Source organism: Coregonus clupeaformis, chromosome 7, assembly GCF_020615455.1.
Source record: "Coregonus clupeaformis isolate EN_2021a chromosome 7, ASM2061545v1, whole genome shotgun sequence".
Taxonomy (NCBI): Eukaryota; Metazoa; Chordata; class Actinopteri; order Salmoniformes; family Salmonidae; genus Coregonus; species Coregonus clupeaformis.
Genome location: NC_059198.1, coordinates 63,273,520 through 63,292,204, shown reverse-complemented (window position 1 = coordinate 63,292,204; position 18,685 = coordinate 63,273,520). Strand labels below are relative to the sequence as shown.

Below are 18,685 nucleotides of genomic sequence, written 5' to 3'. Positions count from 1 at the left end.
ACCAGACTCTTATTATGATACTGCACAATTAAACTTGCCCCCCAATCCCCCCTTCCCCAAAACACGTGTAAATATTGGACTATAAATTGTGCCTTCCTGTATTATACTGATGCTAAAATGTTTATTCTATTGAGCCATTTACTTTATGTTCCTATTATTATCTTTCATTAGTTCTTATTGTTGTTGCATTGTCGAGTAAGGAACATGCAAGTAAGCATTTCATTGGATGGTGTATGCCATGTGTATCCCGTATATACGACCAATAAAACTTGACACCTAAAACTTGATTTGGCCCTGGAGTTGAGTTCAGCTGTGGGGCTAGAATAACATATCCCTTAACCTTTCCCAAATGATCTGCTTGTGTTTTGCCCTAGATGTTCTCTATCCTAAAGGCTTCTTTGTAATGTTGCTGTCCACTTCCTTGAGTAATCGGAGGATGGCAGCGTTGTGTGTGTGTGTTCTCATCAGTATTCTGAACAGAGAAAACCACACCTCCCCTAGGCCTATTGAGATTATCTCTCTTTCTTTCTCTCTTCCTTGCTTTCTCTCTCCATCCCTCTCTCTCTCTTCCTCCCTTTCTCTCTCCATCTCTCTTTCTCCATCCTCCTGTCCTCCTCTCTCTCTCTCTCTCTCTCTCTCTCTCTCTCTCTCTCTCTCTCTCTTCCCATCTCTCTCTCTCTCTCTCTCCCTCCCTCCCTCCCTCCCTCCCTCCCTCCCTCCCTCCCTCCCTCCCTCCCCCCTCTTTCTCCATCCCGTTCTCTTTCTCTCTACCTCTCTCTCTCTCTCCCTCCGTCTCTCCATCCCTGTCTTCCGCAGGGGCTCTGAAATCATACCTCCGTGAGCTTCCAGAGCCACTGATGACCAGTGAACTTTACGAGGACTGGATTCAGGCGTCAAAGTGAGTAGAGATTCCCTTCATAACCACAGCATCTCTACTACAGATAACAGATCCCTTGCAATGCCAGGGTTGTGGGTTCGATTCCCACGGGGGGCCAGTATGAAAAAATATATAAAATGTATGCACTCACTAACTGTAAGTCGCTCTGGATAAGAGCGTCTGCTAAATGACAAAAAAAAAACAAAAAAAAACAAATACAAAAACACAGCATCTCTACTACAGATAATAGATCCCTTCATAACTACAGCATCTCTACTACAGATAACATATCCCTTCATAACTACAGCATCTCTACTACAGATAACATATCCCTTCATAACCACAGCATCTCCACTACAGATAACAGATATCTTCATAACCACAGGATCTCCACTACAGATAACAGATCCCTTCATAACCACAGTATCTCTACTACAGATAACATATCCCTTCATAACTACAGCATCTCCACTACAGATAACAGATCCCTTCATAACCACATCATATCTACTACAGATAACAGATCCCTTCATAATCACAGCATCTCCACTACAGATATCAAATCCCTTCATAACCACAGCATCTCTACTACAGATCCCTTCATAACCACAGCATCTCTACTACAAATAACAGATCCCTTCATAACCACATCATCTCTACTACAGATAACATATCCCTTCATAACCACAGTATCTCTACTACAGATAACAGATCCCTTCATAACTACAGCATATCCACTACAGATAACAGATCCCTTCATAACTACAGCATCTCTACTACAGATAACAGATCCCTTCATAACCAAAGTATCTCTACTACAGATAACAGATCCCTTCATAACCACAGTATCTCTACTACAGATAACGTATCCCTTCATAACTACAGCATCTCCACTACAGATAACAGATCCCTTCATAACTACAGCATCTCTACTACAGATAACAGATACCTTCATAACCACAGCATCTCCACTAAAGATAACAGATCCATTCATAACCACAGTATCTCTACTACAGATAACAGATCCCTTCATAACCACAGTATCTCTACTACAGATAACATATCCCTTCATAACTACAGCATCTCCACTACAGATAACAGATCCCTTCATAACTACAGCATCTCTACTACAGATAACAGATCCCTTCATAACCACAGCATCTCCACTACAGATAACAGATCCCTTCATAACCACAGTATCTCTACTACAGATAACAGATCCCTTCATAACCACAAAATCTCCACTACAGATAACAGATCCCTTCATGACCACAGTATCTCTAATACAGATAACATATCCCTTCATAACTACATCATCTCCACTACAGATAACAGATCCCTTCATAACCACAGTATCTCTACTACAGATAACATATCCCTTCATAACTACAGCATCTCCACTACAGATAACAGATCCCTTCATAACCACATCATATCTACTACAGATAACAGATCCCTTCATAATCATAGCATCTCGACTACATATATCAAATCCCTTCATAACCACAGCATCTCTACTACAGATAACAGATCCCTTCATAACCACAGCATCTCTACTACAGATAACAGATCCCTTCATAACCACAGTATCTCTACTACAGATAACATATCCCTTCATAACTACAGCATCTCCACTACAGATAACAGATCCCTTCATAACTACAGCATCTCTACTACAGATAACAGATCCCTTCATAACCACAGCATCTCCACTACAGATAACAGATCCCTTCATAACCACAGTATCTCTACTACAGATAACAGATCCCTTCATAACCACAAAATCTCCACTACAGATAACAGATCCCTTCATGACCACAGTATCTCTAATACAGATAACATATCCCTTCATAACTACATCATCTCCACTACAGATAACAGATCCCTTCATAACCACAGTATCTCTACTACAGATAACATATCCCTTCATAACTACAGCATCTCCACTACAGATAACAGATCCCTTCATAACCACATCATATCTACTACAGATAACAGATCCCTTCATAATCATAGCATCTCGACTACATATATCAAATCCCTTCATAACCACAGCATCTCTACTACAGATAACAGATCCCTTCATAACCACAGCATCTCTACTACAGATAACAGATCCTTTTCATAACCACATCATCTCTACTACAGATAACATATCCCTTCATAACCACAGTATCTCTACTACAGATACAGATAACAGATCCCTTCATAATTACAGCATCTCTACTACAGATACCAGATCCCTTCATAACCACAGCATATCTTCTACAGATAACAGATCCCTTCATAACCACAGTATCTCTACTACAGATAACAGATCCCTTCATAACCACAGTATCTCTACTACAGATAACATATCCCTTCATAACTACAGCATCTCCACTACAGATAACAGATCCCTTCATAACTACAGCATCTCTACTACAGATAACAGATCCCTTCATAACCACAGCATCTCAACTACAGATAACAGATCCCTTCATAACCACAGTATCTCTACTACAGATAACAGATCCCTCCATAACCACAGCATCTCCACTACAGATAACAGATCCCTTCATAACCACAGTATCTCTAATACAGATAACATATCCCTTCATAACTACATCATCTCCACTACAGATAACAGATTCCTTCATAACCACATCATCTCCACTACAGATAACATATCCCTTCATAACCACAGCATCTCTACTACAGATAACAGATCCCTTCATAACCACAGCATCTCTACTACAGATAACAGATCCCCTCATAACCACAGTATCTCTACTATAGATAACAGATCCCATCATAACCACAGTATCTCTACTATAGATAACAGATCCCCTCATAACCACAGTATCTCTACTACAGATAACAGATCCATTCATAACCACAGCATCTCTACTACAGATAACAGATCCCTTCATAACCACAGTATTTCTACTACAGATAACAGATCCCTTCATAACTACAGTATCTCTACTACCGATACCAGATCCCTTCATAACCACAGCATCTCCACTACAGATAACAGATCCCTTCATAACCACAGTATCTCTACTACAGATAACAGATCCCTTCATAACCACAGCATCTCCACTACAGATAACAGATCCCTTCATAACCACAGTATCTCTACTACATATAACATATCCCTTCATAACTACATCATCTCCACTACAGATAACAGATCCCTTCATAACCACATCATATCTACTACAGATAACAGATCCCTTCATAACTACAGTATCTCTACTACAGATAACAGATCCTTTCATAATCACAGCATCTCCACTACAGATATCAAATCCCTTCATAACTGTCACGAACGTCTACTAAGTGAGTGGACCAAGGCGCAGCGTGCGATACGAACATGACTTTATTAAATTAAAGTACTCAATACAAAACAACAAACAATGACGAATCGTGAAGTCCTCAGTTACAATGACTGATACGGAACAAAAACCCACAACACTAAGGTGAACACTGACAGTATAAATATGGCTCCCAATCAGAGATAACGAGCCGACAGCTGACACTCGTTACCACTGATTGGGAGTCACACGACCAAACAAGGAAACACAACCAAATACAACACAACCAATACCAAACAAAACCAAATGAACACACCCTGGCTCAAAATACACAGTCCCGGAGCCAGAGCGTGACAGTACCCCCCCCTAAAGGCGCGGACTCCGACCGCGCCACACCCCAAATAGGGGAGGGCTGGGTGGAGTGTTGCTCCTCGGAGGCGGCTCCGGCTCCGGGCTTGACCACCACCCTACTACAATCCCCCGTAGTGCCCCCAGTCCGATCTGACCCAGTTAGCTGGATCAGGACTGCCGACGCGCACCCCCTGGCTTGGCGCGTGAGGCAGGAATGGACCGGACCTGGCAGACGATACGCACCCTTTGCATGGTGCGTGGAGCCGGAACAGGCCTCACCAGGCTGAAGACTCGCATCCCTGGCTTGGTGCGAGTAGCAGGAATGGGCTGAATCCGGCTGACGACTCGCACCCTTGGCTTGGTGCGAGTAGCAGGAATGGGCTGAATCCGGCTGACGACTCGCACCCTTGACTTGGTGCGAGTGGCAGGAACAGGCTGAATCCGGCTGACAACTCGCACCCTTGGCTTGGTGCGAGTGGCAGGAACAGGCCGGGTTGGGCCGGCGACACACACCGTGGACCTAGTGCGTGGAGCAGGGACGGGCTGGACCAGGCTGACGACTCGCACCCTTGGCTTGGTGCGAGTAGCAGGAACGGGCTGGACCAGGCCGACGACGCACACCGTAGGCTTTGTGCGTAGAGCAGGGACAGGCCGGGCTGGGCTGGCGACGCACACCGTAGGCTTTGTGCGTGGAGCAGGGACAGGCCGGGCTGGCTGGCGACGCACACCGTAGGCTTTGTGCGTGGAGCAGGAACAGGCCGGGCTGGGCTGGCGACGCACACCGTAGGCTTTGTGCGTGGAGCAGGAACAGGCCGGGCTGGGCTGGCGACGCACACCGTAGGCTTTGTGCGTGGAGCAGGAACAGGCCGGGCTGGGCTGGCGACGCACACCGTAGGCTTTGTGCGTGGAGCAGGGACAGGCCGGGCTGGGCTGACGACGCACACCGTAGGCTTTGTGCGTGGAGCAGGAACAGGCTGGGCTGGGCTGGCGACGCACACCGTAGGCTTTGTGCGTGAGCAGGAACAGGCCGGGCTGGGCTGGCGACGCACACCGTAGGCTTTGTGCGTGGAGCAGGAACAGGCCGGGCTGGGCTGGCGACGCACACCGTAGGCTTTGTGCGTGGAGCAGGAACAGGCCGGGCTGGGCTGGCGACGCACACCGTGGACTTGGTGCGTGGAGTAGGAACAGGTCGGTCCGTACTGGGAACACACACCACTGGCCTTAACCGGGGATCAGGAACGGGCCGGACCGGACTGGTAACACACCTCAGTCTTTCACGCCGTGCCTCAACTACTTCCCTCCCTCTACTCGCCAATGGCTCCCGTAATCCGGTAGCCTTCTCTCCACGTCTCTCTGTGGCAGCCTCCTGCTGCCCAGCCGCCCAAGCCATGTGCCCCCCCCAAAAAACTTTTTGGGGTTGCCTCTCGTCCTTCCGACGATGGCCCTGCTGACGCCGTTGCTCCTCTCTCAGTCGCCTCTCCACTGTTTTACTCCATGGCCGGCGATCCATCCCATCCAGGATTTCCTCCCAAGTCCAAGACCCTTTACCATCCAAAATCTCCTCCCATGTCCAGACCCTTGGCTCCTGGACACGCTGTGGTCCTGGTACGGTGGGTTTTTCTGTCACGAACGTCTACTAAGTGAGTGGACCAAGGCACAGCGTGCGATACTGAACATGACTTTATTAAATTAAAGTACTCAATACAAAACAACAAACAATGACGAATCGTGAAGTCCTCAGTTACAATGACTGATACGGAACAAAAACCCACAACACTAAGGTGAACACTGACAGTATAAATATGGCTCCCAATCAGAGATAACGAGCCGACAGCTGACACTCGTTACCACTGATTGGGAGTCACACGACCAAACAAGGAAACACAACCAAATACAACACAACCAATACCAAACACAACCAAATGAACACACCCTGGCTCAAAATACACAGTCCCGGAGCCAGAGCGTGACAATAACCACAGCATCTCTACTACAGATAACATATCCCTTCATAACCACAGCATCTCTACTACAGATAACAGATCCCTTCATAACCACAGCATCTCTACTACAGATAACAGATCCCTTCATAACCACAGTATCTCTACTACAGATACAGATAACAGATCCCTTCATAACTACAGCATCTCTACTACAGATACCAGATCCCTTCATAACCACAGCATCTCTTCTACAGATAACAGATCCCTTCATAACCACAGTATATCTACTACAGATGACAGATCCCTTCATAACCACAGCATCTCTACTACAGATAACAGATCCCTTCATAACCACAGTATTTCTACTACAGATAACAGATCCCTTCATAACTACAGTATCTCTACTACCGATACCAGATCCCTTCATAACCACAGCATCTCCACTACAGATAACAGATCCCTTCATAACCACAGTATCTCTACTACAGATAACAGATCCCTTCATAACCACAGCATCTCCACTACAGATAACAGATCCCTTCATAACCACAGTATCTCTACTACAGATAACATATCCCTTCATAACTACATCATCTCCACTACAGATAACAGATCCCTTCATAACCACATCATATCTACTACAGATAACAGATCCCTTCATAATCACAGCATCTCCACTACAGATAACAAATCCCTTCATAACCACAGCATCTCTACTACAGATAACATATCCCTTTATAACCACAGTATCTCTACTACAGATAACAGATCCTTTCATAATCACAGCATCTCCACTACAGATATCAAATCCCTTCATAACCACAGCATCTCTACTACAGATAACATATCCCTTCATAACCACAGCATCTCTACTACAGATAACAGATCCCTTCATAACCACAGCATCTCTACTACAGATAACAGATCCCTTCATAACCACAGTATCTCTACTACAGATACAGATAACAGATCCCTTCATAACTACAGCATCTCTACTACAGATACCAGATCCCTTCATAACCACAGCATCTCTTCTACAGATAACAGATCCCTTCATAACCACAGTATCTCTACTACAGATGACAGATCCCTTCATAACCACAGTATCTCTACTACAGCTAACATATCCCTTCATAACTACAGCATCTCCACTACAGATAACATATTCCTTCATAACTACAGCATCTCCACTACAGATAACAGATCCCTTCATAACCACAGCATCTCCACTACAGATAACAGATCCCTTCATAGCCACAGTATCTCTACTACAGATAACATATCCCTTCATAACTACAGCATCTCCACTACAGATAACAGATCCCTTCATAACCACATCATATCTACTACAGATAACAGATCCCTTCATAATCACAGCATCTCCACTACAGATATCAAATCCCTTCATAACCACAGCATCTCCACTACAGATAACAGATCCCTTCATAACCACAGCATCTCTACTACAGATAACTGTAAGTCGCTCTGGATAAGAGCGTCTGCTAAATGACCAATTTATTTATTTATTTATAACAGATCCCTTCATAACCACATCATCTCTACTACAGATAACATATCCCTTTATAACTACAGCATCTCTACTACAGATACCAGATCCCTTCATAACCACAGCATATCTTCTACAGATAACAGATCCCTTCATAACCACAGTATCTCTACTACAGATAACAGATCCCTTCATAACCACAGTATCTCTACTACAGATAACATATTCCTTCATAACTACAGCATCTCCACTACAGATAACAGATCCCTTCATAACTACAGCTTCTCTACTACAGATAACAGATCCCTTCATAACCAAAGTATCTCTACTACAGATAACAGATCCCTTCATAACCACAGTATCTCTACTACAGATAACATATCCCTTCATAACTACAGCATATCCACTACAGATAACAGATCCCTTCATAACTACAGCATCTCTACTACAGATAGCAGATACCTTCATAACCACAACATCTCCACTACAGATAACATATCCATTCATAACCACAGTATCTCTACTACAGATAACATATCCCTTCATAACTACAGCATCTCCACTACAGATAACAGATCACTTCATAACTACAGCATCTCTACTACAGATAACAGATCCCTTCATAACCACAGCATCTCCACTACAGATAACAGATCCCTTCATAACCACAGTATCTCTACTACAGATAACAGATCCCTTCATAACCACAGTATCTCTACTACAGATAACATATCCCTTCATAACTACAGCATCTCCACTACAGATAACAGATCCCTTCATAACCACATCATATCTACTACAGATAACAGATCCCTTCATAATCACAGTATCTCTACTACAGATAACAGATCCCTTCATAACCACAGTATCTCTACTACAGATAACATATCCCTTCATAAACATGGTTAGTTTATTGTTGTTTCGGTTATTTCTAATAGTACTATATCACTGTAGACCCCCCAGCCTAGCTAAACCTGCCTTAGATAGCTCATTTGCCCCTCCCCCTATACACGCGGAGACCGACTCAATTGATGCCTCCAGCGATGCTATCTCTTTCATTGTTACCCAACGCTTAGGTTTACCTCCACTTTACTCATATCCTTCCATATCCTTGTCTGTACATAATGCCCTGAATCTTTTCTATAACACCCGGAAATCTGCCCCCTTTATTCTATGTACCCAACGCACTAGAAGACCAGTTCTTAAAGCCTTTAGCCGTATCCTATTCTAGTCCTCCTCTGTTCCTCTGGTGATGTATAGGCTAACCCAGGCCCTGCAGCCCTCAGTATCACTCCTACTCCCCAGGCGCTATCATTTGATGACTTCTGTAATCGCAAAAGTCTTGGTTTCTTGCACATAAATATCAGAAGTCTACTTCCTAAGTTTGAGTTATTCACTGCGTTAGCACACTCTGCCAACCCTGATGTTCTAGCAGTGTCTGAATCCTGGCTCAGGAAGGCCACCAAAAATTCTGAAATTTCCATCCCCAACTATAACATTTTCCGTCTAGATAGAACTGCCAAAGGGGGTGGAGTTGCAATCTACTGTAGAGATAGCCTGCAGAGCTCTATCATACTATCCAGGTCTGTGCCCAAACAGTTTGAGCTTCTACTTCTAAAAATCCACCTTTCCAGAAATAAGTCTCTCACTGTTGCCGCTTGCTACAGACCCCCCTCAGCCCCCAGCTGTGCCCTGGACACCATATGTGAATTGATTGCCCCCCATTTATCCTCAGAGTTTGTACTGCTTGGTGACCTAAATTGGGATATGCTTAATACCCCAGCCATCCTACAATCCAAGCTAGATGCCCTCAACCTCACGCAAATTATCAACGAACCTACCAGGTACAACCCTAAATCCGTAAACATGGGTACCCTCATAGATATCATCCTGACTAACATACCCTCTAAATACACTTCAACCAGGATCTCAGCGATCACTGCCTTATTGCCTGCGTCCGTAACGGGTCCGCGGTCAAACGACCACCCCTCATCACTGTCAAACGCTCCCTAAAACACTTTAGCAAGGAGGCCTTCCTAATTGACCTGGCCCAGGTATCCTGGATGGATATAGATCTCATTCCGTCAGTAGAGGATGCCTGGTTGTTCCTTAAAAGTAATTTCCTCTCAATCTTAAATAAACATGCCCCATTCAAAAAATACAGAACTAAGAACCGATATAGCCCCTGGTTCTCCTCAGAATTGACTGCCCTTGACCAGCACAAAAACATCCTGTGGCGTACAGCATTAGCATCAAATAGCCCCCAAGGGCGCGATATGCAACTTTTTCAGGGAAGTTAGGAACCAATATACACAAACAGTCAGGAAAGCAAAGGCTAACTTTTTCAAACAGAAATTTGCATCCTGTAGCACTAACTCCAAAAAGTTTTGGGACACTGTAAAGTCCATGGAGAATAAGAGCACTTCCTCCCAGCTGCCCACTGCACTGAGGCTAGGAAACACTATCACCACCGATAAATCTACAATAATCGAGAATTTCAACAATCATTTCGCTACAGCTGGCCATGCTTTCCATCTGGCTACCACTAACCCGACCACCAACTCTGCACCCTCTGCTGCAACTTGCCCATGCCCCCCGCTTCTCCTTCACACAAATTCAGACAGCTGATGTTTTGAAAGCGCTGCAAAATCTGGACCCCCTACAAATCAGCTGGGCTAGACAATCTGGACCCTTTCTTTCTAAAACTAGCCACGAAATTGTCGCTACCCCTATTACTAGTCTGTTCAACCTCTCTTTCATAACGTCTGAGATCCCCAGAGATTGGAAAGCTGCCGCGGTCATCCCCCTCTTCAAAGGGGGTGACACTCCTAGATCAAATTGCTACAGACCTATATCCATCCTGCCCTGCCTTTCGAAAGTATTCGAAAGCCAAGTTAACAAACAGATCATCGACCATTTCGAATACCACCGTACCTTCTCCGCTATGCAATCCGGTTTCCGAGCTGGTCACGGGTGCACTTCAGCCACGCTCAAGGTCCTAATCGATATTATAACCGCGATTGATAATAGACAGTACTGTGCAGCCGTCTTCATCGACCTGGCCAAGGCTTTCGACTCTGTCAACCACCGCATTCTTATTGGCAGACTAAATAGCCCTGGTTTCTCAAATGACTGCCTCGCCTGGTTCACCAACTACTTCTCAGATAGAGTTCAGTGTGTGTCAAATCGGAGGGCCTGTTGTCTGGACCTATGGCAGTCTCTATGGGGGTGCCACAGGGTTCAATTCTTGGGCCGACACTTTTCTCCGTGTATATCAATGATGTCGCTCTTGCTGCTGGTGACTCTCAGATCCACCTCTCACGAGACGACACCATTTTGTATACATCTGGCCCTTCATTGGACACTGTGTTAACAAACCTCCAAACGAGCTTCAATGCCATACAACAATCCTTCAGTAGCCTCCAACTGCTCTTAAACACTAGTAAAACTAAATGCATGCTTTTCAATCGAACGCTGCTGGCACCCGCCACCCGACTAGAATCACCACTCTGACGGGTCTGACCTAGAGTATGTGGACAACTACAAATACCTAGGTGTCTGGTTAGACTGTAAACTCAACTTCCAGACTCACATAAAGAATCTCCAATCCAAAGTTAAATCTAGAATCGGCTTCCTATTTCGCAACAAAGCCTCCTTCACTCATGCTGCCAAACATGCCCTCGTAAAACTGACTATCCTACCGATCCTTGACTTGGCGATGTCATTTACAAAATAGCCTCCAACACTCTACTCAGCAAATTGGATGTAGTCTATCACAGTGCCATCCGTTTTGTCTCCAAAGCCCTATACACTACCCACCACTGTGACCTGTACGCTCTTGTTGGCTGGTCCTCACTACATGTTCGTCGTCAAACCCACTGGCTCCAGGCCATATATAAATCACTGCTAGGCAAATCCCGCCTTATCTTAGCTCATTGGTCACCATAGCAGCACCCACCCGTAGTCTGCGCTCCAGCAGGGTATATCTCACTGGTCATTCCCAAAGCCAACACCTCCTTTGGCCGCCATTCCTTCCAGTTCTCTGCTGCCAATGACTGGAACGAATTGCAAAAATCTCTGAAGCTGGAGACTCTTATCTCCCTCAATAACTTTAAGCATCAGTTGTCAGAGCACCTTACCGATCACTGCACCTGTACACAGCCCATCTGAAATTAGCCCACCCAACTACCTCATCCCTATATTGTTATTTATTTTGCTCTTTTGCACCCCAGTATCTCTATTTGCACATAATCTCTTGCACATCTAGCATTCCAGTGTTAATACTATTGTAATTATTCTGCACTATAGCCTATTTATTGCCTTACCTCCATAACTTGCTACATTTGCACACACTGTATATATCTTTTCTGTTGTATTTCTGACTTTATGTTTTTTACCCCATATGTAACTCTGTGTTGTTTTTTATTGTACTACTTTGCTTTATCTTGGCCAGGTCGCAGTTGTAAATGAGAACCTGTTCTCAACTGGCTTACCTGGTTAAATAAAGGTGAAATAAAAATAAAATAAATAAAAATAACTACAGCATCTCCACTACAGATAACAGATCCCTTCATAACTACAGCATCTCTACAACAGATAACAGATCCCTTCATAACCACAGCATCTCCACTACAGATAACAGATCCCTTCATAACCACAGTATCTATACTACAGATAACAGATCCCTTCATAACCACAGCATCTCCACTACAGATAACAGATCCCTTCATAACCACAGTATCTCTAATACAGATAACATATCCCTTCATAACTACATCATCTCCACTACAGATAACAGATCCCTTCATAACCACATCATCTCCACTACAGATAACATATCCCTTCATAACCACAGCATCTCTACTACAGATAACAGATCCCTTCATAACCACAGCATCTCTACTACAGATAACAGATCCCCTCATAACCACAGTATCTCTACTACAGATAACAGATCCCTTCATAACCACAGTATCTCTACTACAGATAACAGATCCCTTCATAACCACAGCATCTCTACTACAGATAACAGATCCCTTCATAACCACAGTATTTCTACTACAGATAACAGATCCCTTCATAACTACAGTATCTCTACTACCGATACCAGATCCCTTCATAACCACAGCATCTCCACTACAGATAACAGATCCCTTCATAACCACAGTATCTCTACTACAGATAACAGATCCCTTCATAACCACAGCATCTCCACTACAGATAACAGATCCCTTCATAACCACAGTATCTCTACTACAGATAACATATCCCTTCATAACTACAGCATCTCCACTACAGATAACAGATCCCTTCATAACCACATCATATCTACTACAGATAACAGATCCCTTCATAATCACAGCATCTCCACTACAGATAACAAATCCCTTCATAACCACAGCATCTCTACTACAGATAACATATCCCTTTATAACCACAGTATCTCTACTACAGATAACAGATCCCTTCATAACCATAGCATCTCCACTACAGATAACAGATCCCTTCATAACCACAGTATCTCTAATACAGATAACATATCCCTTCATAACTACATCATCTCTACTACAGATTACAGATCCCTTCATAACCACAGCATCTCTACTACAGATAACAGATCCCCTCATAACCACAGTATCTCTACTACAGATAACAGATCCCATCATAACCACAGTATCTCTACTATAGATAACAGATCCCCTCATAACCACAGTATCTCTACTACAGATAACAGATCCCTTCATAACCTCAGTATCTCTACTACACATAACAGATCCCTTCATAACCACAGCATCTCTACTACAGATAACATATCCCTTCATAACCACAGTATTTCTACTACAGATAACAGATCCCTTCATAACTACAGTATCTCTACTACCGATACCAGATCCCTTCATAACCACAGCATCTCCACTACAGATATCAGATCCCTTCATAACCACAGTATCTCTACTACAGATAACAGATCCCTTCATAACCACAGCATCTCCACTACAGATCCCTTCATAACCACAGTATCTCTACTACATATAACATATCCCTTCATAACTACAGCATCTCCACTACAGATAACAAATCCCTTCATAACCACAGTATCTCTATTATAGATAACAGATCCCTTCATAACCACAGCATCTCCACTACAGATAACAGATCCCTTCATGACCACAGTATCTCTAATACAGATAACATATCCCTTCATAACTACATCATCTCTACTACAGATTACAGATCCCTTCATAACCACAGCATCTCTACTACAGATAACAGATCCCCTCATAACCACAGTATCTCTACTACAGATAACAGATCCCATCATAACCACAGTATCTCTACTATAGATAACAGATCCCCTCATAACCACAGTATCTCTACTACAGATAACAGATCCCTTCATAACCTCAGTATCTCTACTACACATAACAGATCCCTTCATAACCACAGCATCTCTACTACAGATAACATATCCCTTCATAACCACAGTATTTCTACTACAGATAACAGATCCCTTCATAACTACAGTATCTCTACTACCGATACCAGATCCCTTCATAACCACAGCATCTCCACTACAGATAACAGATCCCTTCATAACCACAGTATCTCTACTACAGATAACAGATCCCTTCATAACCACAGCATCTCCACTACAGATCCCTTCATAACCACAGTATCTCTACTACATATAACATATCCCTTCATAACTACAGCATCTCCACTACAGATAACAAATCCCTTCATAACCACAGTATCTCTATTATAGATAACAGATCCCTTCATAACCACAGCATCTCCACTACAGATAACAGATCCCTTCATAACCACAGTATCTATAATAAAGATAACATATCCCTTCATAACTACATCATCTTCACTACAGATAACAGATCCCTTCATAACCACAGCATCTCTACTACAGATAACAGATCCCTTCATAACCACAGTATCTCTACTACAGATAACAGATCCCTTCATAACCACAGTATCTCTACTACAGATACAGATAACAGATCCCTTCATAACTACAGCATCTCTACTACAGATACCAGATCCCTTCATAACCACAGCATCTCTTCTACAGATAACATATCCCTTCATAACCACAGTATCTCTACTACAGATAACAGATCCCTTCATAACCACAGTATCTCTACTACAGCTAACATATCCCTTCATAACTACAGCATCTCCACTACAGATAACAGATCCCTTCATAACTACAGAATATCTACTACAGATAACAGATCCCTTCATAACCACAGCATCTCTACTACAGACAACAGATCCCTTCATAACCAAAGTATCTCTACTACAGATAACAGATCCCTTCATAACCACAGCATCTCTACTACAGACAACAGATCCCTTCATAACCACAGTATCTCTACTACAGATAACATAAAAATAAAATAAAATAAAATATCCCTTCATAACTACAGCATCTCCACTACAGATAACAGATCCCTTCATAACCACATCATCTCAACTACAGATAACAGATCCCTTCATAACCACAGTATCTCTACTATAGATAACAGATCCCTTCATAACCATAGCATCTCCACTACAGATAACAGATCCCTTCATAACCACATCATCTCCACTACAGATAACATATCCCTTCATAACCACAGCATCTCTACTACAGATTACAGATCCGTTCATAACCACAACATCTCTACTACAGATAACAGATCCCCTCATAACCACACTATCTCTACTACAGATAACAGATCCCATCATAACCACAGTATCTCTACTATAGATAACAGATCCCCTCATAACCACAGTATCTCTACTACAGATAACAGATCCCTTCATAACCACAGTATCTCTACTACACATAACAGATCCCTTCATAACCACAGTATTTCTACTACAGATAACAGATCCCTTCATAACTACAGTATCTCTACTACTTATACCAGATCCCTTCATAACCACAGCATCTCCACTACAGACAACAGATCCCTTCATAACCACAGTATCTCTACTACAGATAACAGATCCCTTCATAACCACAGCATCTCCACTACAGATAACAGATCCCTTCATAACCACAGTATCTCTACTACAGATAACAGATCCCTTCATAACCACAGCATCTCCACTACAGATAACAGATCCCTTCATAACCACAGTATCTCTACTACAGATAACTTATCCCTTCATAACTACAGCATCTCCACTACAGATAACAGATCCCTTCATAACCACATCATATCTACTACAGATAACAGATCCCTTCATAATCACAGCATCTCCACTACAGATAACAAATCCCTTCATAACCACAGCATCTCTACTACAGATAACATATCCCTTTATAACCACAGTATCTCTACTACAGATAACAGATCCCTTCATAACCATAGCATCTCCACTACAGATAACAGATCCCTTCATAACCACAGTATCTCTAATACAGATAACATATCCCTTCATAACTACATCATCTCTACTACAGATTACAGATCCCTTTCATAACCACAGCATCTCTACTACAGATAACAGATCCCCTCATAACCACAGTATCTCTACTACAGATAACAGATCCCATCATAACCACAGTATCTCTACTATAGATAACAGATCCCCTCATAACCACAGTATCTCTACTACAGATAACAGATCCCTTCATAACCTCAGTATCTCTACTACACATAACAGATCCCTTCATAACCACAGCATCTCTACTACAGATAACATATCCCTTCATAACCACAGTATTTCTACTACAGATAACAGATCCCTTCATAACTACAGTATCTCTACTACCGATACCAGATCCCTTCATAACCACAGCATCTCCACTACAGATATCAGATCCCTTCATAACCACAGTATCTCTACTACAGATAACAGATCCCTTCATAACCACAGCATCTCCACTACAGATCCCTTCATAACCACAGTATCTCTACTACATATAACATATCCCTTCATAACTACAGCATCTCCACTACAGATAACAAATCCCTTCATAACCACAGTATCTCTATTATAGATAACAGATCCCTTCATAACCACAGCATCTCCACTACAGATAACAGATCCCTTCATGACCACAGTATCTCTAATACAGATAACATATCCCTTCATAACTACATCATCTCTACTACATATTACAGATCCCTTCATAACCACAGCATCTCTACTACAGATAACAGATCCCCTCATAACCACAGTATCTCTACTACAGATAACAGATCCCATCATAACCACAGTATCTCTACTATAGATAACAGATCCCCTCATAACCACAGTATCTCTACTACAGATAACAGATCCCTTCATAACCTCAGTATCTCTACTACACATAACAGATCCCTTCATAACCACAGCATCTCTACCACAGATAACATATCCCTTCATAACCACAGTATTTCTACTACAGATAACAGATCCCTTCATAACTACAGTATCTCTACTACCGATACCAGATCCCTTCATAACCACAGCATCTCCACTACAGATAACAGATCCCTTCATAACCACAGTATCTCTACTACAGATAACAGATCCCTTCATAACCACAGCATCTCCACTACAGATCCCTTTCATAACCACAGTATCTCTACTACATATAACATATCCCTTCATAACTACAGCATCTCCACTACAGATAACAAATCCTTCATAACCACAGTATCTCTATTATAGATAACAGATCCCTTCATAACCACAGCATCTCCACTACAGATAACAGATCCCTTCATAACCACAGTATCTATAATAAAGATAACATATCCCTTCATAACTACATCATCTTCACTACAGATAACAGATCCCTTCATAACCACAGCATCTCTACTACAGATAACAGATCCCTTCATAACCACAGTATCTCTACTACAGATAACAGATCCCTTCATAACCACAGTATCTCTACTACAGATACAGATAACAGATCCCTTCATAACTACAGCATCTCTACTACAGATACCAGATCCCTTCATAACCACAGCATCTCTTCTACAGATAACATATCCCTTCATAACCACAGTATATCTACTACAGATAACAGATCCCTTCATAACCACAGTATCTCTACTACAGCTAACATATCCCTTCATAACTACAGCATCTCCACTACAGATAACAGATCCCTTCATAACTACAGAATATCTACTACAGATAACAGATCCCTTCATAACCACAGCATCTCTACTACAGACAACAGATCCCTTCATAACCAAAGTATCTCTACTACAGATAACAGATCCCTTCATAACCACAGCATCTCTACTACAGACAACAGATCCCTTCATAACCACAGTATCTCTACTACAGATAACATAAAAAATAAAATAAAATAAAATATCCCTTCATAACTACAGCATCTCCACTACAGATAACAGATCCCTTCATAACCACATCATCTCAACTACAGATAACAGATCCCTTCATAACCACAGTATCTCTACTATAGATAACAGATCCCTTCATAACCATAGCATCTCCACTACAGATAACAGATCCCTTCATAACCACATCATCTCCACTACAGATAACATATCCCTTCATAACCACAGCATCTCTACTACAGATTACAGATCCCTTCATAACCACAACATCTCTACTACAGATAACAGATCCCCTCATAACCACACTATCTCTACTACAGATAACAGATCCCATCATAACCACAGTATCTCTACTATAGATAACAGATCCCCTCATAACCACAGTATCTCTACTACAG

General features: G+C 42.6%; 1 protein-coding gene across 5 annotated transcripts in view; it reads left to right on the top strand.

The window, feature by feature from the left end:
* Window positions 1-18,685, top strand: part of LOC121555367 (rho GTPase-activating protein 44-like) — a 124,410-nt gene that overhangs the window by 77,755 nt on the left and 27,970 nt on the right. For all 5 annotated transcript variants that reach the window (XR_006661204.1, XM_045221471.1, XM_045221470.1 and 2 more), the window contains exon 12: window positions 817-898. Coding sequence is in view for 4 of the 5 variants with exons in the window: in XM_045221471.1 (XP_045077406.1) it covers window positions 817-898 (82 nt within the window). In the remaining variant the exon portion in view is untranslated. The remainder of the gene's footprint in view (window positions 1-816; window positions 899-18,685) is intronic.